A 23,727-nucleotide genomic window follows, 5' to 3' on the forward strand; every position below is an offset into this window, starting at 1 on the left:
GCTTATGACACTGTTGGCACTTAAAAATAATGTGCATGTGTACAATGCTAACTTTCAAAGCCTTGCAGCTTGGCCACTTGTGCCCATGGAAAATTCCAGAACAGTCAGTGAGGGGCACTTCTCTGCCACATTAAAACTTTCTCCGCAAGATGCTTCATCATTAGAGCTGTTTTTTGTTTTGTTTTTAAATTTTTGTACTGGGAATTATTTTTGCTCAAATTAAAATTCACCTTCAAAGCAACACCAAACCTGGAAAAATCTGTCTGGGAGGGAAAGTTTCAGCATTGATTTCGACCACCCCGCCCCTAAGCTCTATTGTGCTCTAGGGAGAACAAATCTTTCTACCCTGTTGCAGATCCTGGGCCTGTAGAATGTCCTCTGTGGGATTTGGGGTGTGGGAGGGATAGCATAGTGGAGGTGGCATCCTCTTCTGTGGAAAAGACAGGAGAGCTGCACGTGTAGGGTGTATATGTACATAGAATATGGGTGTACTATCTGGGACAATGGCTATAACTGTCAGCGGTGGTGCGAGGCACCAGCACTCCCAAGTGTGTGTCTGGGGCGGCAAGCCGCGGGGAGCGGCCTGCTGGTCTCTGCGAGGGCAGCAGTCAGGCAGCCTTCGACGCCGTGCCTGCGGGAGCTCTGCCAGTCCCGCAGCAATTTGGCGGCAGGTATGCTGAAGCCGTGGGACCCGCAGACCTCCCGCAGGTGCACCGCTGAATCCGCAGGACCAGGGACCTCCCGCAGGCAAGCCACCAAAGGCAGCCTGCCTGCTGTGCTTGGGGCGGCAAAAAAGCTAGAGCCACCCCTGATAACTGTCAAGTCACTGTGATGATCACTACCCCTGTGTGATTAAACCTACATAATGGACTTGCTGGGAGGCCTTGGGCAAGTCATTTTAGTCTGTCTGAGTTTTCTTTTTAATCTCTCCAACTCCTGATTTTATAAAACAGAGCTAATACTTTGCCTATCGTGGTTACCATTCTATGTAATTGACCCAGAATTATCAACAATAATTTTCCTATGCTTTCGTACTATGTCATCTGCAGCCTTGCCAATCCCAAGCTTTGAAAAATCACGAGTCAGCCTCCTCTCTGCCTCCCTCCCAAATCATAACATTATAAATAAGTGATAAATGTTGGGTTCTTATGTACTGTGATTTCTTCCCACACCATTTTTTCTTTCTGCAATAGCGAAGGGTAGAAACTTTATTTTAAAAGCGTAAAAGCTGAGTTTTCCATATAGTTGTCTGTCTTTAGGAACCGGGCCTTAAAGAAAAACAGGAAATCAAGTGAAACTTATGATTTAATTACGAGTTGGCAAAACTACCTCTGAGCTACCACTGTTCAGTAACTGTGGGTAAATGGCAACCTCTGTCCCAGTTACTATTAGTGAGCACTTTGAAAATGTAAAACACTTTGTTAGTGCTAATAATAGACTGGTTGGGATCCAAGAAGGAAATAAAATTTTGAGTGATCTCAACACGTTTTTTTCAAATCTGTATTACTACAGTAAAGCTTTTGAAAATCTTTAGAATGTTTGAGTTAGCCCCCTTCTTATTCACTGAAAGGGAGAAGAAATGACTCTAAAAGATGTCTGTTATAAAAGGAAATATGTCATCCCTTGCAAGAATTATGCATATGAAGTATTATTTGTAAAAATGCCTTGGGAAATTCAGAAAACCAGAGGACTGGGTGTAACCTGCAAACGTCTGTCACATTAGTTGAATGCGATGGTTTTGTCAGTTTACTGTGTGAAAGCCTGAAATTGGCTCTTATATAAGTGACTGGCCAATAATGTTATAAAATAAAAGCTATTGTTAAGCAATTGACCTGTTCTGAGACCACGGCAGCTTCTATCTCCTCTGAAATAATAGGGTACTCTTGGTCTCGGTCTCTGCAAATATATGGCAAGTGTTTCCTGTGCTCTAAAGCTGTTAGCATTCACTGGCACTTTTAAGACTAAACATATTTGATTTATTTAATTTTCAGTTTTTCATAATGACATCACTAGCAGAATATATACATACACATTTAAATTCCAAATGGCAATTTTAAAATAAAATGAGCTATGTAGAGTATTGCATCTCTGCAAGCATTATTCCTCACAATACACTTGTGAGGCATTATGATCTAGTTACAAACAGAGAAATTAAGAGCTAGGCTGAATTGAAGTGACTTGACCAAGACCACTCAGTGAGTCAGTGGTAGACATTGGAATTCTGGGTTTCCTTGTTCCCAGTCTCATGCTCTAATCACTGGATAATGTAGATTCATTTCCTTCCGCACTTACTTACCAAAGCTTGCGTTCAGGGTTCTGTTTCTACTGCAAGTCCATGACAGTGGATGTATTTAAAGCGGTCTGAGGGATCGTGCCTTCTCTCACTGTTATCTTGCTCCTATTACTTTGCATTTCTCTTTCCCATCTTTCTCCCCTCTCTCTCTCTCTCTCTCTCTTATGTGTATATCACCTTTATGATTAAGGCCTAGGGAACCAGCTTCACAGGAAGAGTAGCATCACCTTTCCGCAGAAAAGCTCTTCCTTCAGCAGCAGTCATGACTAATCAGTTGAACTGTATCATTGCAATCCACTTGAAGTTTCCACCAGAATTGTGTGGAAAACCTCTCCATACAGGAGCATGGTGCTACTCATTTGTTATTGCTATCTAATGGCTCTTGGATGTCAAGTTTTGGGGAAGAGAAGGCTTTGCCCAGTGTTCAATCCTTCTTTAGCTAAGGGTTTTTTAGACTCCTTAACTATTAGAAGGAATTATCTTAAAGAGACACTCTGTGTACAAATTCTGTTAGAGGGACTCATTTACAACTTTATACATGGAGCTAATGTTCCCCAATGCATGTGGAGATCTAGGGTCTGTTAGAATTATTTTCCTTGTTCCTTTTTGATTACTCTAGGAGACGCAGTGGGGGATGTGGGAATGAATACAGAACTCAGATGAAGTTGGTCCACAACCTTGGTCCTTTTAAGTTGCTCAGGCCACCCTAGATCACTAATAGCTGTAGTGGCAAAGCATTCCTACTTTCTGTCTGGAGCTGGTCAAAAGAGAGCACCCCCATCCTGTCAGCCACAGACCTGGCCATGGTGATTGAGGCATTTATGAGCTCCACGGTGGATTACTGCTATTTTTTGATGTATAGGGATGATACATACCACATGCCCTGAAAAAGTTCTGGTTGGAAAACTCACATCCAGGGGATGAGGGGAGGAAAGGTGTGACAATGTGGGCTAACACCTTTTTCATGTTTCAGTTCTGGGCTGGTTAAAGCCAGTGTGGCTATTGGCATAAGTTAGGCAGTTCAGGGAGCTACTCTAAGTGTTGTCTTGTCTGGCTTGCCTATGGGCAACCCAGAGCTGTAGCCCTACCCCAGGGGATTGGGTGTCTTCTTGAGAGTGCTGCAGGCTGACTTATGCACTGCCTTGCACCATGGCAATTGTCCTCTGAACAACAATGGCTTGTTATTGCCCTAACAGCAACAGGGAGCCCCCTTCCCTAACTGGTACAAAAAACTAACCCATCTGCTTAGTAACAGGCCAGCATGAAGCCTGTCACTGTGATGCTCCAGTCTCTCTGCTGTGACTTTCTATCAAATGCAAATTTTGTGGTGTGATTGTTCAGTACCCTCCAGGGTAGGATTGGCATGGGCTGCCTGAGGGATCTTGCCTCCCTGAGCTCCCACAACATTTATATCCACTGGCACAATGAAACTGAGGGGTCAGTACAAGGAAGCTTGTGAGTGCTGCAGGCAGAACTCTCTGCAGGAGCTGGACCTAGGCTAGGGACGTCTCTCTCATAAGAGAGAAGCAACTGCTGAACTACCTGCTCTGAGAATTCTGTACAAGACTCTTCCCTTTGACTTCACTTTCCTTCATTAAGTTCTCTGCATACCTGTGTCCTATAAACTAATATAGTTTAGTTTTTGTTGAGATGTAAACAGCCATCATCAGGGTCCAGCATTAACAAAACTTTGAGGGGGACAGCTCATGCCTCTGAACCATTGCTCCGGGATGACTGCTGACTCTGTAAGATCATAATGTGATTTACTGCAGCATTAAGATTTTCTTTACTACCAGAATTTTTTTTTCACTTCGCTTAGGGTGTGTGTTTTGATTTGTTTTGTTTTTAAGTTCTTCGGTAATGAATGGGTTACTAGGGAAGTGCTGGTATGGATTATCAACGTGTAGTGACTCAATCTCATGCTAGCTGTATGTGGGGCTGATGGAATTGTAGCTCCCTTTGCAACAGCATTTTGGATGAGAGGTGGTTACCCTTGTTCTCTGAAGAAACAAGTTGCAGTATCTCCTATAGAGCTTATGACAAGGTATGCTTTTAAGGGAAACATTTTCTTAAGGACAATAAGTGGATAGATGAGTTGTGGAAACAGTGGCTTTCTCTAAACCCACTGTTTAAGCAGAAATATTTAATCTAACCCTTCCAGAATAACAATGGTGATCTACTTTTTTTTCAACTTCACCTCTTCCCTCTTCATATATGCTGAGCCAGTACCCTTTTGCATTGTTTTAATGTGCACATAATCCATCACATGATCGCACCAGCTGCTGATTATGTCAATGTGAAGGCTGCATTGAAGGGCAAATATGGTGATGGCTAGATATAGGAGAAAATCAGCAATAAAACTCCAAATGGGGGGAGTTTTTTGTCATACAACTTTTCCCCCTCAGTCCTTTTTTCATCCAATCTCCTTTCAAGGCTGATACAGAGTCACTAGCTTAGATAAAGTTTTTGGTCTCTTTATTTTATTTATGTTTGGGTGTTAAACTATGTGCTAAAGAGGGAGAAAAATGTTTCTAGATTACCTTTGTGTTAATGCAATTTCCAGTGGGAGTATTTCCTTTAGGATTTACTCTGACATTTCCAGTAACTATTTAATTGGACTTAATGTAAGTTTAAATTCCCATGGAAAGTGTACTTTTGCTCCGAGAAGTTGTGATGGGCCTAATTTTGAGTTTTTGCTGTAAATGCCCAAAATCCAAGGATGGTGTTCTAAGGTAGTCTTCACTTACATTTCTTTCTAGAAGCATCACAATACTGTGGCTTGGGGGGGGGCAGTTTGTTTTGTTATTACATTTAGAAATAAAGAACACTGTCTTCTCTTCCTTAAGAGCAACATAAAACGAACAAATTTAGAAGAAAGTGCCATGTAATTTATCTAAAGTTGTATCTGTTCTTGGGAATAATTTTTAGGACATTCTCATGTAAGCAAACTCCACTCTCCAGCAACACGTTGAGATTTTCCAGTTTTAAAGCCAGTTTAATCTTCTTGGAATTGGCAGATGTGCCAAGAGTGTGATAGTCTCTACTAGTATTGTTGGAGGCAGGGGGTGAGGGTATAGGGTGCCAATACAAAGTTGTTGGTTTTTATGTCTCTTGCAACATACCCAAATATTCTCTTTGGCCATGCTGTTTTGGAATAGGATGAGCACCTTAATCAGCCTTTTTAAGTTCAGATTGTTAGATGCTCAAGAAGACAAATGTAAACGCATGCTGGCAGGTAGTTCACACCCAAAACTTAGGGTTGGGGGAAAAGTAAAGTCATAAATCAGACACTGAATATTTTATAGAGCATCAAAAAGAAGACAGATTTCCTGAAGGCTTTCTAGTGAAAATTAGATAAGGGGTGGGGTACGAAAGTGTAAGATGTCACTGGATTTTGGAGCTTATGCATGCATCCTGTTGTGCCCATTTACAGCTCTGGGGTCCAGGCGGGCCTTCAAAACTAGTTGCTTTATTGCAGGGCATGTAGGACACAAGTTTGCTCCTAGTCACAGGACACTAGATACAAGGCTTCCTGATTCTTAGTCAGGACCAGCAGATAGGAGACCTAAGAGGGAAGCCCTAGTGTGGGGGCATGGTATCCTGGAAGATACTATATGGGAGAGGATATGTCCTTACCCTTTACCACTGTCAAAAGTGGGAAAGGTCCCAGTTTGCAAAGTATTTTGAGTCTCTTTTGCATCTTTGGTTTCATCAGTATGCCTGTCCTGAGGAAAGGAATGTAGAACTAACTCAAACATTTGGGCTCTCCTGGCTGGTAAATCTACCCACCAGCTCTGCAGGTTAAAACAAAGTAGCATGAACCCTTATTCCCTAAGGAGTGACTTGCATGGTCTGATACTACCTATCCAGGGAGAGCAAAAGGAATAGATGGTACAAGAGTGGAAGTTAATGGTGGGAAGAAACGGGATCTGAAGGAAGATTGGTGGGCAGAGGGATGTAGTTTCAGGTGTAGGGAGCAGTATAGGAAAAGTCACGAATGAGGAGACGAGACAGAGTGCTTGAAGAAAAGGGATTGAAGTGGAGGGCAATAAAATACAGGCAGAGAAAGAGAAGTAAGAATGAAAAGCCTGACCTCTGTGTCAAGGCATGGTGCCAGAGAAAAGGACTCGAGATGTGAGTGATGCCATGACGAGAGATGGGAAGTGAAACTTGTTTTAGCAGCTGAATGTTGGGTGGTTGAAGAAGGAAGGCTATGGGGCTTTGTCTACTAGCTGCACCATTGCTGGCAAAAGAGTACAAAATCTATCTAGTGGAGATAGGGTGACCAGATGTCCTGATTTTATACAGACATTCCCAATATTTGGGTTTTTTTTTAAATATATGGACTCCTATTTTACCCCCTCCCCCTTCCCGATTTTTCACACTTGCTATCTGGTCATCCTAAGTATAGACAGCATCAAAGAGAAGATTACAGTAGGTCAGAGAGAATGTCCTGCGAACTGGAGGTCTGGCAGTGAGGAGTTGGCAGGAGTTAGAAGTGTTAGAAATAATCTAAGCTGTGTGTTAATACAGGTGTGAGAATTTTACCCTCAGTCTTGCTTTAGAAACCAAAAAGGTCTCAAAGCAACCTTGTCAAGGATATGCTTGCAAACATTTAACCTCCTTTAGGGCCAGGGTTTGTTTATAATCCATCTTCTCTAGGTAGTTCACATATGGGGAAAAACCTCACCTTACGGGTTCTCTGGAATGTGCAGAGCTTTTTGGTTTTGTAAGACTTCTTGTTTTTTGTTTGATTTGGTATTTCTTTTTTTTGAGTGTTGTGAAGCTTTCGCCTTGGTAGCTTGATGAGAAGGAGAGACTCTATTAGATTGGGTGTATCAAAGTGGAAGTTTATGTAGCCTGTTTAGTTTTACATTTATTTTTTTAAGCTTAATCTCTTATGGCAAGGCTGACACTTAGTCCCGCATGTGTGGAGGGGGCAAAAAACCTGCTGTCAACTGTTGAAAGGTGCTGCAGGAAGACCTGGCAGGTGAGAAGTGCTTGCAGCACTAGAGAGTAAGACTCATCTAATCTGTTAGTAACCAACATAAGTAGAAAGGTGTAAGTCACTTGTGCATTTTTTTAAAATTCTGCTTCAAAGACTGAATAGATTTCAGAGGAAAATATGATACAGCAAAGTCTACATGTATTATGAAACTGAAGTAAATCATTTCACTCTTTAAGAGCACTTGCTATGGCAGTGGATTTTCTTCCCCTCTCTTTAATGGGGTAAACAGTAATGCTTAAAATTAGCAGAAGTCTTGTTGTATCTGTGTTCCTATCAACTTGCAATGTGGTGGGTTCCCCCCCACCCATACACACTGTCTGTTGGGCCCAGTTTATCTTTCTTGGGCAAAACCTGGTGTAACTCCATGGAAAGCAAAGGAGTGATCTGTGTAAATGAGATCAGAACTGCTCCCTCTTTCTTTAGCTGAGGAGAATTGCTCCTTTTTCTTCTCTTATTGCTTGCTCCCCACAGCACCAGATAGTTATATTAATAGCAGTACTGCTTTTGGAGACTGACTTCCTGGGGCAGTGGTGTCCAAGCCATGACCTGAACTGTGACCCTCAAGGAAGCTTGTGGTAAAACAAAAAACTTGTATTGATGGCATAATCTGAAGTGTTTTAACTCAGCCTTGTCAGTATGGGATAACTGTGGGAGACAGCTACCTACTGCTTCCCCTGAAACCTCCGGAGCAGCTTTGATGTAAGCCAGAATCACTTTCAGGAGCTGCTATCCCATCCTTGCTACAGCTGCTCAGCACCTCCCAGGGTGGGTGGCTGCTGTATTACTCCGGAGGGTGGAGAGAGTAGCTCCCCCTGGTCCATCACCTGTTTACTTGCATGGCTGCGAGAGCCTCAGACACAGCAGGATAGGTGTTTGCTTGGCTTTGCTGGAACCTAGTGGAGCAACTGACAAAGGATGGTTGCCTTCCCAGCATCACTCCCTAGGACAGCCAGGGGGAGAAGAAGAGAACAACCAGTTACATGTGTCTGATTCTCTGCCCCAGGGCTCTCCTTCACTGTTCTCAACATACTCCTTGCACAAGGGGCTGTGGTGGAGGCGGAGAGGCTGACTGCTAGCTATGTGCCTGATGGAGGAATTGAGGGCAGTATCCACTCTCTTTGCACCACCTGGAGGGCTGTGAAGGGAGTGGAACAGGACAGAGAATAAGCCCCAAAGTATTTATTGTGGCCCCACTGTCAAGTGTTTGACCCTCTGACTGAAAAGGGTGGGTGTCCATGACAGTAGAGTTATGTTCCCACTATGACTGAAACTGTGGTAAACAATATTAAACATGATGACCAGATCCTCAACTGAGATCAAGGATTGCCAAGTGCAGTTGGGGGGCGAGTAAATAATGCCACTGCCAGAAGCAGGAGGACTTAAGGATCACTAGGGTATAAATAAACCCTCATCCCATCCCCCTTACCAGCAACAGAGATAGGGACTGCTCTCTAGCTATGTGCCACTGTAGAATGCCCTAGGCTGAGGCCATTGTCTAATGGTTGCTGATGCTGGTGTTGCGTCTGCTTTTGTACCAGCAGCCCAGTGGAAAGGGGCTGCATTGCAGTTCAGGTGTTGCTAGCGTGTTTGTAACCGCTTCCCTGGCAGTGGTGTCAAACTCTAGCCTTGTGGGATGGATCTGGCCTGTCTGACTCTATCACGCAAGATATGGACACATCAGATTCTGTAGAATCTAAGGTTTCAATTAAAAAAAAAAATTCCCTTCCAATTTCTGCCGCTGGGCCTATAAAGAATACACTTGATTCATGTGCGGAGGGTTATCTGCAGCAGTGTTTTTGTCTGTCTGCAAACATTCTGGAAAAAAGGCTTGGAGAGGCTTAAACTCCCCCAGCCTCCATTCATTTTATTTTAAATGTCAATATTTAACTACTTAATTGCTGGAGGGATTGGGAGGAAAGGTCCAGATTTGGGGGGTGGAGAGGCGAGGAAGAGAACTGAGAATTGTTACAGGGAAGGGAAATGCAGAAAGATGAATGGATGAGAGAAAAAAAAGACTGGTCTACATGCAGGAAGAAATTGATTCTACTCCCTTGAGTAGATATCCTTAAATCGGTTTAAGTGGCTAAAATCAATTGAACTTATTTTGGTTTCTGACCCAGTTAAGCTGAATCAATTTTAGCTATTCTTAAACCAATGTTGAGGATGCCCACACAATGGAGATGAGCCAATTTAGTTAAATCAAAGCATTTCCTGCATGTGGACTATGCCAAAGAGAAAGAAATCAAGATGGGAAGGAAGAGGAACAAAGGTCAGGGATAGCAGTGGTCATAAGATGAGCATTTTTTTTTTTTTCCATTGGGTGATGCTCTGTGACACAACAGGGCACTTGTCTAACTTTTAATTCCCTATTTATTATTATTGTTTGATATGCAAATCTCAGTGGCACTGGGGCCAATCCTTTGTGAATCCAGTCCTAAACTTGTGTCCCAGACCATAATTAAAACCAGAATTCAGCCTTCCCCACAGAATGACTGATTCCCCAGGCATACAGATAATTATCATAACAGTCCTAGAACTGGAATACTTGTGGCACCTTAGAGACTAACAAATTTATTTTGAGCATAAGCTTTCGTGGGCTATAGCCTACTTATTCAGATGCATACAATGGAACATATAGTAAGGAGATGTATATATGATACAGAACATGAAAAGGTGGAAGTAGCCATCTGAACTCTAAGAGGCTAATTAAGATGAGCTATTAGCAGCAGGAGGGAGGGGAAAAAACATTTGTATACAGACTAACATGGCTGCTACTCTGAAACCAGTCCTAGAACCATTGGAGATGACCTGGGAGCATGATTTTGCTAGTGTAGTTCTTGGGATGGAAGAAGGTAAAGACTTTTCCAATAGGTCTGGGACGTTGTTAATGCTTGTGTAGTTTTAGTTATAGTGTGGACAGACTAAAATTAAACTGCAATACATATCTCTGGGGGGGAGGGCGGAGTGTCAGATTGACTTTCCTTTGAATCATCTTGTACTTTGAATCATCTTGACATAAAATCATCCGTTCATTAATAATAACACAGAAGCAGTTTAATGGTCATCTTAGTGGAAAAATACATGAGACTGTCATCAGCTGTTGCTTCTGGCTTTTCTGCAGTAATGCAAATAAATGAGGTCACAGGTTTAAAGGAGCAGGCTGTACTTGTACAAATCCAAAGTGTCCTCTTAACGCTTTTTGTGCATGTTGCAATACAGCCACATTATTGCTGCTGGCATGCCCAAAATGTTACCTGCTGAACACTCTTATTTAATTTTAGATTTTACAGAATTTGGGGTTATAGTCCAGATTTGGTGTGTGTGCTTAAGTGGGCGGCCTTTAATGAGTTTTAAAAAAAGTCTTTAGTGAATTACTTTATTCTGCTCTCCTGTAATCTTTCATTTAGAGTGGAATACTTAGGCTGGAGCAAATCTGGGAAACGAAAATATAGAGAGAATATGGTCTTAGCCAATATTTTCCTGTAGCCTTTGCTTTTATCTAATGAAGTTTTGTTGTCTCGTTATAATCTAGGGTAACTTTGAAAGATATGTAAAAGGTCTGTTTGTCTCTAGAGGGTCACATCTTCTGTCTAAATATGGACATCACATTTACGGTCTGTGTGATGCGTTGCAAAACAGGAACATATTTTTGACACAACAGGAACATACAGTGCCTGTTAAAATTAGAACTTAAAGATATGCATCAACAGTAGGTTAGCAACAAATATTCTTTAGTTTTTCTGTAGAGAGTACAGGTGCTGCATGGTGGTAGCTGCATATGCTTGCTCTTTAAGATAGACTGTTTAGTGATTTTTCATAGAATGAACTTACTCTTAATTCTTGATCTTGCGGATGATTTTGCCAATGAAAGTTTCATAGCTCCTGCTAAAAGCTGATTCTCATATCTCTGATATGAGACCATTTTGTGCATCTGCTGCATACAATATAATAATCACCCCAGGGTGATTACAGAATAGACCCAAGGAATGTCTGTAACATAGTTACAACTCAAGCTAGTCTACTTTTTTCTTGTCTAAAAACTGCTGTGACTCAAGTCTTCATTGATCTATATGTACCTGTTTTTTCTGCCAACCATGTGATCCTCAATGGTTTCGATAAGTTGGAACTGGTATGCAGCTGTTCTCCAGAGATTACAATGTAGCAACGAGAGCTTTGTTATGATTAGAATAAAGTAAGCTAGACACTTATGAACAGATCTTCCATATTCAGAATGGAACAAATTGTCAGTGGTAGCTGAAGGGTATGAAGCTGAACAGCACAAGTCATACCATAAGTTTTGACCTCTCAGGACATGGTCTGAGTTCTGGCTAGTAAATAGTGACAGTCTGACAAAGCAGGACAGTGGAACTTGTCATACAGTGAGGGGAGTATTTCAGATGTGGTCATAATGGCACAAATCTCTGGCTGCTTGCATCAGTGACTACAAGAATACTCTGGCTTCTGAATTATCTTGCTTTACAGATGACAGGCCAGCTTGCCTGTCTGTTAAGAGTATTGCTTTCTTGATTCCAGTCTTCTGGAAAACCCAGGTATTTCTTTCATGATGTCCTGTGCACCCACAGAACCTATTGAGTTCAGTTAGATTTGGGTGTGCTCAGACCCTTGAAGATCTGCTCATTGACTACTTTAGGGTGAAAAGAATCCTGTGGCACCTTATAGACTAACAGAGGTTTTGGAGCGTGAGCTTTCGTGGGTGAATACCCACTTCGTCAGCCGTAGCTGGAATTGCCAAGGCAGTATAGATATGCAGAGCAAGCTAAAGAGAAGAGTTGTCGTCAGGAAGGTGAGGCCGTTCAGCAGTAGGGTGTGAAAAGCAGGGAGGAGAATTGGTTCTGGTATTGGGCATAACCATCACAGTCTTGTTAGTCCAGAGTGATGGGTCGTATGTTGCAAATGAAATTTTTCTGAAGCTCAGTTCGTTGCATGGGTCTGAAGTTTTTGTGCTGGCAGGGAGCTAGGGATGCTATGGTGGACAGGGAGGTTAAGTGTCTTAGGTTTTATGTATTTGCATTCCTGAATGATTTGTGTCCATTATGTTTCGTAGTGAATGTCCAGTTGCCGTGTACTAGCAGAGGGCAATGTGTGGCATATGATGGGATATTACATTGGTGGATGACGTGCAGGTGAATGAACCAGTGAAGGGTGTGGCTGATCTGGTTAGGTTCTATGATGTGTCGCTGGTGAGATATGTGGGAGAGGGCCATCGAGGTTTGTTGCATGGATAGGTCCTGAGCTGGGAGTTTCTATGGTGCGGTGTGCATTGCTGGTAGAAGAGTTTCAGGTTCCAAGGTTGTCTTGGCGAGGACTGGCCTGCACCCAGACTGTGAAAGGTGGGATCATTGTCCGGATGGGTTGTTACCAATGTATTGCCTATCATATGCCGACTGCCCTCTGCATGTACATCGCCAAGATGAGTTCTACGAAAGGATAAATGGACACAATCAGATATCAGGATGGCAATATTAAAAAACTTAGGAGAGATTCACTCGCCTTGGCACACCCCTAATAGCATGACATTAGGTGGTACGCTGCAGTCAAAAAAAACTTAGGACCAGACTGCAAAGAGAACTGCTGGAGTGCTTAGTTCTTTGGCAACTTTGACACCATAAGCTCTGGACTAACAAGGAGTGATAATGGCTGCCTTACAGAACAGTGTTCTCCTCTTGGTTTTCACAACTCTACTGCTTAGAAACAGGGCTACCCTCCGATGAACAACTCGTTATCTCTAGCTTGCTTGCTAGCATATATATACCTGCCCCTGGAAATTTCCACTACCTGCGTCTGACGAAGTGGGTATTCACCCACGAAAGCTCAAGCTCCAAAACCTCTGTTAGTCTATAAGGTGCCACAGGATTCTCTGCTGCTTTTACAGATTCAGACTAACACGGCTACCCCTCTGATACTTAGGGTGAAAAGTGTACAAGCAGTTTTGTACAATCTCTGCATAAACGCTTGTGATGAAGCGGCTGCATCTGACCGTAACAGGGTGAGGTTATACTTTTCATCACAGGCAGATAAGTGGATACAATCTGCAACGTGGTGTTTGCAGCTACATAATACTCAGCCTAGGAGGTCTACATTCTTATCAAAATGGGCCATAGTTGCTATTATAGCTGTATATGTGTTTTCTACCAGAATATTTCATGGACATTAATTGGACGTCTCATGGAACAAGGTACTGTTCAGTGTGAGTAAGGCTACCGTCTCTAGATTTTCATAGGCATCTCTTCAATGATGCCTCAGAAATGGACTCCTGTGCCAACAAACTCCCCCCCCGCTTTTCCTTCTTAGACTTGAGGATTGCTCATCTGGACTTGTGTATGTTGTATAATGCTGCTATTGGCTGTTTTTTAACTTCTTTTAATGTCCTGCTTACTTTTTGTATAATGATGCATTTCTTTTTGTGATTCTTGTCAACCTTCACGTCCCTCTTCAGGGCACTTCTAATTCTTGCGCTATGACCTGGGAGGCTTTGGAGGTACAGTGTAACAGAATACATTAGTGTCGCCCATAGATCCTCCTACAGCTAAAAAAACTGAGCCTTTGGAATGTCTCTCCCTCCCACCATCCGGTTTTCCTGAGGCTCTTTCCCTGATAGGAGTGACATGATGAAGTCCTTATCACCACAAAGTTTGGAACATCCACTCTAGACAGACCTGCTGTAGGTCAGTATTGACCTTTTCTTTTCTTGGTGTTGTGATGTTTTTTTCACGCAGAGCATAGACTTTAAATTCTGGGATAAGAGCCATTCTCTGAAGGAATACTAATCCACTGAAAGCTCTAGTGGTTATACTTACACTCACATGCAGATGGGGACCTCATCTTGACTTTGGACATCAGGAAATTCATTTTTGATATATATTTTATTATTCCACCAAACGAGTGGAATAAATTGCACATGTTTTAAATTACATGTAGTGCCGAACAACCCACTGGGATAAAGGCCCCATTGTGTTAAGTGTTGTAAAAAAACATGCTAAGAGATTGTAAATTCATTTTATAGAAAAATCTATTGTTACCTTTATTTTCTGAAGGCTTCTCCCTGAAATGCTTGTTAGGGTGCTTTTCCTTTATCTGATGTGAGAACTGCAAAGCTAATGTCTCCAGTAAAGAGAGCCTAACTAATCTCATAATTCATAATATTTCCTCCTCCTCTTTCCACTCCCCAGTTCACCTCATTGCATGGTTCCTAAGTATTTGCATTATTGTCTACTGCCTCTTTGTTCCTGTCTCCAAGTGTGCATATTTTAAAAACTTCTGTTGTGCACACTGCATTCCATGCTGTGTATGCTTGGGGGAATGTGCACTCTGAAAATTGGATAGCTTTGGATAGCTATTGTGCTTGGATAACTTTTTTTTTTTTTTTTTTTTTCTCAGCCCTCACCCAGGTCTCACCTGCCTGCTCTGCTATTACCCTAACCTCCTCCACCCCCACAAACACCCCTGCTTCTAAGAGATGAAGAGGCTAGGCTCAGCCTACAGCTGCTTATTCCCACCCCACTTCCATTGCAATTAAGTGGTGGTTGGGGATAGGGAATGTCACATGCAAAGGTGTGGAGCGTCTGGCAGCATTGTTGAGAATGCTTGTCCTTTGGGGCCGGGGCAGTGTTTGGACAGTATCTAGCACATTTTGGTTGCTACTGCAATGTAAAACAATATTTAGAATGTAATCACTCACTTGTCCATACTGTGCAGAGGACCTGAGGAGACAGAATTCACAACTGGGTTTAGGCTACATTAAAGACTGTGTCAGGGTGGAGTTACAGTTTGATGGAGGTGACATCTTGAGAGCTATCACAGGAGTATGGCCCTACCAAATTCATGGCCATGAAAAACGCATCATGGACTGTGAAATTGGATCTTCCCTGAAAAATCTAGCTTATTTGTGAGGGAGGGAAGGGGCAGGGACAGGGGCAAGGCTGAGGGTGCACCAGTAGGGGGCTTCTATCATGCACTTCTCTCAAGTTGTTAGTTCCAGATGGGCTGGGGAGGGATGGGACTTCCTCTTCCCCTGCACAGCTGCTCTTGTCGGGGGAGCTTGGACCCATCTCTGGGAACCTCCCTTGGCTGCAGGAAGCTCTGTAGCACAGAAGTGAGGGTGACAATCCTGTGACACCCCCACAACCCTCTCTTTGGGTCAGGATCCCCACAATTTCAGTATTGTGAAATTTCAGATGTAAACATCTGAAAACATGAAATTGACTACTTAAAATCCTATGGCTGAAATTAACCAAAATGGAATGAATTTGATAGGGTCCTACTCATAAGACACTACCATCTTGAGCCAAAAAGAGCTGGTCTCTTGTGTGGACTGAGGATTTTGGATCTTATTAGTTGTAACAAAGGTCTTAAACAAAACCTTAGGGATGAGTTTGGATCCAGGTATTTGGATTCAAACACTTAACCTTCTTGCTTAACCCTCGCTCCCAATCTCTTCTGAAATTAAACGTCATTTAGAGAATATTTCTGGTATCTGGTCCATCTTTACCTTTTGCTTTTAAAAATCCATGTTCCTTTATGAGAACAGCAAAAAATGTGTTTTGAGCCACAGCTCCTTACAGCGTGCTCGTTCTTTCTTTCTTTCTTTCTTTCTTTCTTTCTTTCACAATTTAAACGAGGTTTGTATCTCTCTCTCCCCCCTTCGTCCCACCCTTTCCTTCATCCACTTCCCCTCTCAATCTCCTGAGCAGAGATCTTATAGGTGAGGTTTGCTTTGCACATATTTTTGTCCTGGAACTGTTAGAAGTGTTTAATACCACTGCAGATAATGTGTGATTTGGGGCAGGAGTTTAAGGGTAGGAGACATGTCTTACAGTTTGCTAACACTGTTGGGGGTCCTAAACAAAATAAGTAACTTATCAGCAAATGAAGAACAAAGCCTGTCAATGTGATAGCATGTTTAGGTTTCCTTTTTTTAAAATCTTCCCCTAGCGGTGAATTACCAAAGTATTTTAGGTGTATTAAACAGACAAATACTTTCTGAATTTTAAGCATAATAAAATTAGCAATATGATGACTTAAGCATTTCTTTGGGTCAGTGCAGCTCTTTTTGGTAACCTTTTTATCTTTCTCTCAATTTTTTTTCTTTTTTTGCTTAAATTTAATTAAGTGCATTTGAATCCAAACATTTTGATCGTTTCAAAATATTGGCTGCATTGTACTCCATATGGCCTCAGTAAACCATTAAATACATAATCTTACAAAGATATCCCTTCTGTATACATATCTTTTCTTTGTCTTTCCCCACTCCACCCCCCACCTCCAGTTAGGCAAAGGCGGTCCCAAGCCACCTGTTACCATTACATCATTGATTCACAAGAACCGTTGTAACAAAGGTCTTAAACAAAGTAGTTCTTCTAGTATTATTTGCACTCAAAGAGCTGATGTTATGCCAGCTGATGTCATTGTATGCCTTTGTGTAATTGCTATGGAAACCAGGCAGGTGGGGAGCCTGGAGCTGATGTCATTGTGGAATGAGGTGTAGAAAGAATTTTAAAACTATTCTGCTTTTCGTCTAATGTTTTGTGGTGCCACCCACTTGAAAACAAAACTATGCTTTAAAATCCCACATTATAATAGGATACACAGAAGTGCAATCAAAACTGGTTTTCCCCCCAATCCACTTCCTCACCCTTATTAATGTCCTAAAAATAATAGATGTTGCATATTTGCAGCTAGTCTAGGCAGAAAAAGTGGGGCTGCTGTTTGCCACATGTTAAGTGAGCTCCTCGACTGCGATAATTTTATAAGGAATACACTCTTAAAAAATCAGAGGGGTAGCCGTGTTAGTCTTGATCTGTAAAAAGCAACAGAGTTCTGTGGCACCTTAAAGACTAACAGATGTATTGGAGCATAAGATTTTGTGGGTGAATACGTCTGACAAAGTGGGTATCCTTTTTGCTACTCTTAAACAAAATGTCACTACTCTCTTACCTGGTATGAAATATTAATGGATTTTGTCCCCGTCTATTTGTTTGCATTTTGAAAATGAATGTGGTGCTGGGCTATCGCTCTTCTGAACAGATCAGTGAAGGTCTTGAACAGATGAAGTTAAGACTTTTTTGTATATTACAGTTCAAATGTTTAACCCTCCCACCCTGCAATTTAAAGCAAAGTGATTAAAAATGTTGTTGTACAGCTTTGTTCAGATAACTACTCTTTCTCACCCCACAAAATCAGAAGTTCCAGCTATATGGGGTACAACTGTATACTGACGTGTTGCATGGATACATGTTTGACTATTAACTTATTCCCTAGTATATCTTGCCTATACGAAAAAAAATCATATTTGGGATGTATTGCAGCAGCTGTTACCAATGGTACAGTTACCCTCATGGTAGCAAAAATGTAAGTGCTAGTATTGGTAGGGAGATCAGGCACTTTTACCACTGTGTTCTGAAAATCTGCTCTGAGGAGGCAAACCCTCAGGCATAGTGCAGAGTTGAGAGAACTACTCACATATATACATTTCTTCACGTGAGCAGTATATTCCTCAGAAATCTCTGCCTTCACTCTCTCTCTTTTGCTCTCTCTCAGGTGGACTCAGCAGTTTTAAACAGAACCATGAAAACCTCTGTGATAACTCCCTCCAACTTCAGGAGTGCCCAGAAAGTGGAGGAGGTGCATCTGCAGTGCCAGCCACGCTACCTCAGTCCATTCCCACCACTCCAGACATAGAGAATGCTGAGCTGACCCCCATCTTGCCATTTCTTTTCCTTGGAAATGAGCATGATGCTCAGGACTTGGAGAAGATGCAGAGGATGAACATCGGATACGTAATCAACGTGACCACCCACCTCCCCCTCTACCATTACGAGAAAGGCTTGTTCAACTACAAGCGGCTCCCTGCCACTGACAGCAACAAGCAGAATCTCAGGCAGTACTTCGAAGAGGCTTTTGAATTCATTGGTAACTATCTTTGCCTGGCAATTACTCTTGTTATAATCCTTAATACCTGTTTGAAAACCTTGAATGAACTTTGTGCTACGCTGGCAGCCCAGAAAGCTTAAGACCGGATCTGTTGTGAGAAATGCAGAGCCCATTGACTTCAGAATTGTGGCACCCCTTATTAAAGTCAGACTTCAAGTCCTATTTCTCCATACACAGTGGCAATATTGCCAAACCCCAAGTGTTCAAAATTAATGAGTTGTGCCTCCAAAACTCATGAGACTTTTTTAAAATGAAGTATTTGCCTTCTGATTTCTGGGTCTTTAGCATGATCACATTTTCCAGCTTTTCTCAATAACCAAGAGGGCTAAAAACTTACCTCCTTTTAAAAATCTGAGAGTCTTTTCAAATCATGTAACTCCAGGAGCAGAGGCATTAAGCATATCAAGAGTTGTGATGATACAGTCTTAAGAGGTGGCAACATTGCAGTGCTGGTGTAAGCTCTCCAAATACACTGTCATGCCAACCTGACTCAGTGCTGACCTGGAGGGTAGACAGAGCAGTTCCATTTTCTCTCTACTTAGTGCCCTGCCCCCTCCACTTAATTATTGAAAATACTACACTTTGTTTTGGAGCCCTACCATGGTAAGTTTTGTTAGTTTGAGGCCCATACGCAGTAGGAATGAATGATACTTTTTTTTGCAGTTAATTTACTTTAACCTAACCATATGTACAATCTTGAAGTCGCATGTTCAAAGTAATTAAGGTTTTTCTTCTATTATTGCTGCCTAAACCTTGAAAACTTAATACTCTTATGCAGTCTTATTCAAAGCATGCTTGCTAGGTGCACTCATTTAAGATGAACAGCCCATATTTTTTGTGTTAAAGGCAAATTTACCACTTCTCTGGTCTGTCCCTTTAAACATCTTGCTCATGGTCTCTTGCGTCTGTGATAAAATGTCTTTTTCCTTTCCCATTTCCCCTTAAAGTCACTGTCCTCAACCTTCATATCTTCGTAGACTTGCTCAAAGTGCTCATGCAGCTTCACAGCATTCTTGTAGGCTGTGGGTAGGGGTTAGAGCCCAGGTCATGTCCATCTAATGGAGCTGAGAAGCATGCACCCTAAGGCAAGTGAGTGTACCCAAAGGCCCATCCATTTTGCAGTCAGGACACAGGCTCAATCCCTTCCACACTGATACTCTTCCAGTCCCTTCTCACAATTCCTTCACATGTGCCCAGGACAGACATGTTCACCTGCTGTTCACTAGTAAAGAATCCTAGAATGACTCTGCTCACTGCAGCACAAAGAGCCATGGGATATGCCTCCAGAAGCTCAGGTGTGACATGGGAGGAAGTGTAGCACCAGTGAGCATACAGTGACTGCGGTAGGGCTTTTCAGTGTGGATGCTTGCACCCAGGCTAGGCTAATCCACATGTCCATCACCTGGGCTCAATATGCAGTGAATGAAGACCTATCCTTTAGGAGCATGCAGCAGCATTGTGTTCTAGTTGATGTTCCCAGTCCCACAGTTGGATCTGCTAGCTCCATCCTCCTGTGCTTGCGAGTTTCAGAAGGGCTGAATATTCATAGCTTCTATTGACTTGAATTGTAGTTGGGTGCTCAGCACCTCTGACATCCAGGTCCCTGTAGGCTCCATTAGGACTGTGCCAGGGTTGGAACTATTGGATCCAATTGCAGGAGTGGGGTCTAATGCAGGAAACTAAGGGTTTGTCTGCACGGTCTTGCAGTGTGGACTATGGGCATGTGTGTTGCATTTAACAGCCTGTGTAGGCCCTGCTTGTGCGAACTAAAAGGTACCTAGTTTGAGTCAACGTATTGTTTGAAACAAGACTATGTTAACACAAACTAGGTACCTTTTAGTTCTCGCAAGCAGTGCCTACACGGGACCATTACAATGCAACACTGTAGTGCATGCTGCAACTCGTACTCTGAAGTGTCTGCTGCAAGGCCATGTAGACAAGCCCTTCGAATAGCTCATTCTACTGAAATTACCTAATGTTGGTTTCCTTCGTGGCAGTGCTAAGGGTAGTCTCAGCTTGGAGAGTGTGTGGAGAGTGTCTTAGACTCTGCCTAGTCCAGCTGTATTTTTTTTAATTTAATTATGTCAATGCACCAGAGTCTCATAGAACTGGAAGGGACCTTGAAAGGTCATCTAGTCCAGTCACCTGCACTCAAGGCCAGACTAAGTATTATCTAGACCATCCCTGACAGGTGTTTGTCTAACCTGCTCTTAAAAATTTCCAATGATGGAGGTTCCACAACCTCTCTAGGCAACTTATTCCAGTGCTTAACCACCCTGACAGCTAGGAAGTTTTTCCTAATGTCCAATCTAAACCACCCTTGCTGCAATTTAAGCCCATTGCTTCTTGTCCTATCCTCAGAGGTTAAAGTAATGGTTGCATCATTGTGACTATTAATATAAATAAGTAGACAGAAGGTAATTATAACTCTGCTGGGAGACGCTAAGGTTAACATCTTGGCTCTTATTGAAAGTTTCATGAGATCTCTCACTAAAAGTACTCAGGATGCTGTTCTACCACATTTCGCTGGTTTATTTGCCAAATGCTTCCTACAGTTGCTGTCTTACACTCAACCCCACCAGGGGTAGCAATACTGTAGAGATTGAGGATATTGAAGTGTAGCTGTCTCCTTGCGTACTTGCCTGCACAGCAATAATCTGTAATTGGTCATATGTAAGCAACTATGCTCTTTTATGCTCTAGTTTGTACTAAATTATCTTAACTAAACCTGGATTACAGCAGAAGTGGAAAAGCTAAAATGGCCTCTCTGGAGAAGGTGAGGAGGTGAACACAAGGAAGGGAGGAAGTCTTGTTTGATATTGAGTAAAAAAGAGAAGCTGGGTCATGAAATCAGGCAAACCCTAAATTTCTAATTCATGAACAGGAAGATGCAGTCAAGCCTGGCTTATGTTAAGACATTACTAAATTTCACAATCATTCTTGAGAAGAAAAGGTTCTATATTCAGCATTCATAACAACTGCAGGAGTAGATCCCATTGAAACCATTCATAAACAATGCATGGTCTATTACCTGATCCACGTGCAGAGAAAACTACAAGAAGTCCTCTCAGAGGCCAAGCTAGAAAGTGTAAAAAGAACAGAGTACTTGTGGCACCTTGGAGACTAACAAATTTATTTGAGCATAAGCTTTTGTGGGCTAAAACCCACTTTATCAGATGCATGGAGTGGAAAATACAGTAGGAAGATATATATATTACAGAGAACATGAAAAGATGGGGGTTGCCATACCAACTCTAATGAGACAAATCCGTTAAAGTGGGCTATTATCAGCAGGAGGGGGAAAAAAACTTTTGTAGTTTGTAATCAGGATGGCCCATTTCAAACAGTTGACAAGAGGGTGTGAGTAACGGTAGGGGGAAAAAGTAGCATGGGGAAATAGTTTTTAGTTTGTGTAATAACCCATCTACTTCCAGTCTTTGTTCAGGCCTAACTTGATGGTGTCCTGTTTGCAAATTAATTTCAGTTCTGCAGTTTCTTATTGGAGTCTGTTTTTGAAGATTTTTTGTTCAAGAATTGCCACTTTTAGGTCTGTTATGGAGTGTCCAGGGAGGTTGAAGTGTTGCTTACAGACAGCCCCCCAACCTGAAGCAAATACTCACCAGCAACTACACACCACACAACAAAAACCCTAACCCAGGAACCAAACCCTACAACAAACCCCGTTGCCAACTCTGTCCACATATCTATTCAAGGGACACCATCGTAGGACCTAATCACATCAGCTACACCATCGGGCTCGTTCAGCTACACATCTACCAATGTGATATATGCCATTATGTGCCAGCAGTGCTCCTCTGCCATATACATTGGTCAAACCCAACAGTCTCTATGCAAAAGAATAAATGGACACAAATCAGACATCAAGAATTATAACATTCGAAAACCAGTCGGAGAACACTTCAATCTCCCTGGCCACTCAATTACAGACCTACAAGTGGCAATTAGAGTCGGTATGGCAACCCCCATCTTCTCATGTTCGGTGTGTGTGTGTGTGTGTGTGTGTGTATATATATAAATATATAAATCCTACTGTATTTTCCACTCCATGCATCTGATGAAGTGGGTTTTAGCAGCCACAAAAAGCTTGTTACCCCAAATATATTGTTGGTCTCTGAGGTGCCACCAAAGCAAGGAAACTCTCCTCGTTCTTTTTGCTGATACAGACTAACACAGCTACACTCACTCTGAAACGCTGTCACCACGCTAAAACACATGTGTTTCTAAATCCATTTTAACTTTCCTTTTTTAATAATGCAAGCATTTGAGGGCCTGCCTGTTGTATTTAATAAACAACTATATTATCAGTTGGCTACAATTGCTTTTAATACCAAGTCAAAGTTTGTATTTATAATTATTTTTTTTTTTTTCCCGCTCTCCTACCTGGAGGAAATTAAAATTGAGCTATTTTAAAATCAGTTTAAAGATGTTTCCGATCTGCTTTTTTCAAATCAAATCTGGGGTTTTGAAGGCGAAGCAGAATCACTTGCCTGGAAAGAGCACAAAAAGCATGTGTTATAAATACTCCAGTTTTTGCTTCTCTCTCCAAAGCTAACTGGCCAAAAATATCCTGGGGAATTTTTATTAGCCTAAATTTATACGTCAGATAGTCCTGTTTTGATGTATAGTGTTCTTTAATCCAACTTTTGCTGTTTGTTTCCTTTGCTCTAATACCATGTGAAAAGGACGGTGTGTTTGTGATGTTTGGCAAAAATCAACTTGGCCTAAGTTAGAAGCATCCCTAAAAGGTCCCGTTGCGCTTTGGCTTTAGGGATTTGTCATTCCAAAGAAAAAAAAAAAGTGTGGTGGGTGGTGTGTTTTGGGTTGTTTTTTTTTTTTTGGGGGGGGGTGTTTACCCCCCCCCCCCCCCCAAAATACTGCTGAGGTACAATTCCTGGAGATACTCTTTTCCCCCAACCCTGCCCACACTGTTGCTGTGCTTACATCAAAGGACACAAGTTAATGGTTAATTGTGCTCAGATTGGGTATAGGATTTGTCATAACCACCTTTCTTCACACTGCTAAAGGTGATTAAAACTGGGCTGGGAGCAGAGGGGAAGTTGGAGCATACCACACTTTCCTCTTTTCATATACAGGAAAGAACTGGGAGTCAGACTTTCTGGGTTCTTTTTCCCAACTCTGCCAGACTTGCTGAGTGCCCTGGGCAAATTATTTAACTTCTTTTCCAGCTTACTCTTTTGCAATATGGATATTATACTTGCTGCTTTTTGCAAAGACATTGTGAAAGAATGTCAGGCTGAAGTTCATCCAAAGTATGGATCAGTAGAAATCTTTCCAAGAATAGAATGTTTCCAAGTATCTTACAATGAGTTGTGACTGTGAGCTTTATAACACCCTTATGGGAGGTGGTATTAACCTCTGGGCTGCATTTCCTCCTCATTTAAATGGGGATAAGTAACATGCCCAAAGTTGTTATAGAACATTTATGCTTGAAAGG

The 23,727-nt window shown here is 42.1% G+C and overlaps 1 protein-coding gene across 2 annotated transcripts in view; it reads left to right on the forward strand.

Annotated features, from left to right (window-relative positions):
* Window positions 1-23,727, forward strand: part of DUSP10 (dual specificity phosphatase 10) — a 39,369-nt gene that overhangs the window by 12,205 nt on the left and 3,437 nt on the right. The window contains exons 1-2 of one of the 2 annotated variants that reach the window (XM_075064324.1): window positions 10,027-10,153; window positions 17,859-18,230. In XM_075064324.1, coding sequence (XP_074920425.1) covers window positions 10,066-10,153; window positions 17,859-18,230 — 460 coding nt within the window. In that variant the 5' untranslated portion in view covers window positions 10,027-10,065. Of the gene's footprint in view, window positions 1-10,026; window positions 10,154-17,858; window positions 18,231-23,727 lie in introns of those variants that run through there. The other variant, XM_032792706.2, reaches the window with a different exon arrangement.

Source organism: Chelonoidis abingdonii, chromosome 3 (genome assembly GCF_003597395.2).
Source record: "Chelonoidis abingdonii isolate Lonesome George chromosome 3, CheloAbing_2.0, whole genome shotgun sequence".
NCBI lineage: Eukaryota > Metazoa > Chordata > Testudines > Testudinidae > Chelonoidis > Chelonoidis abingdonii.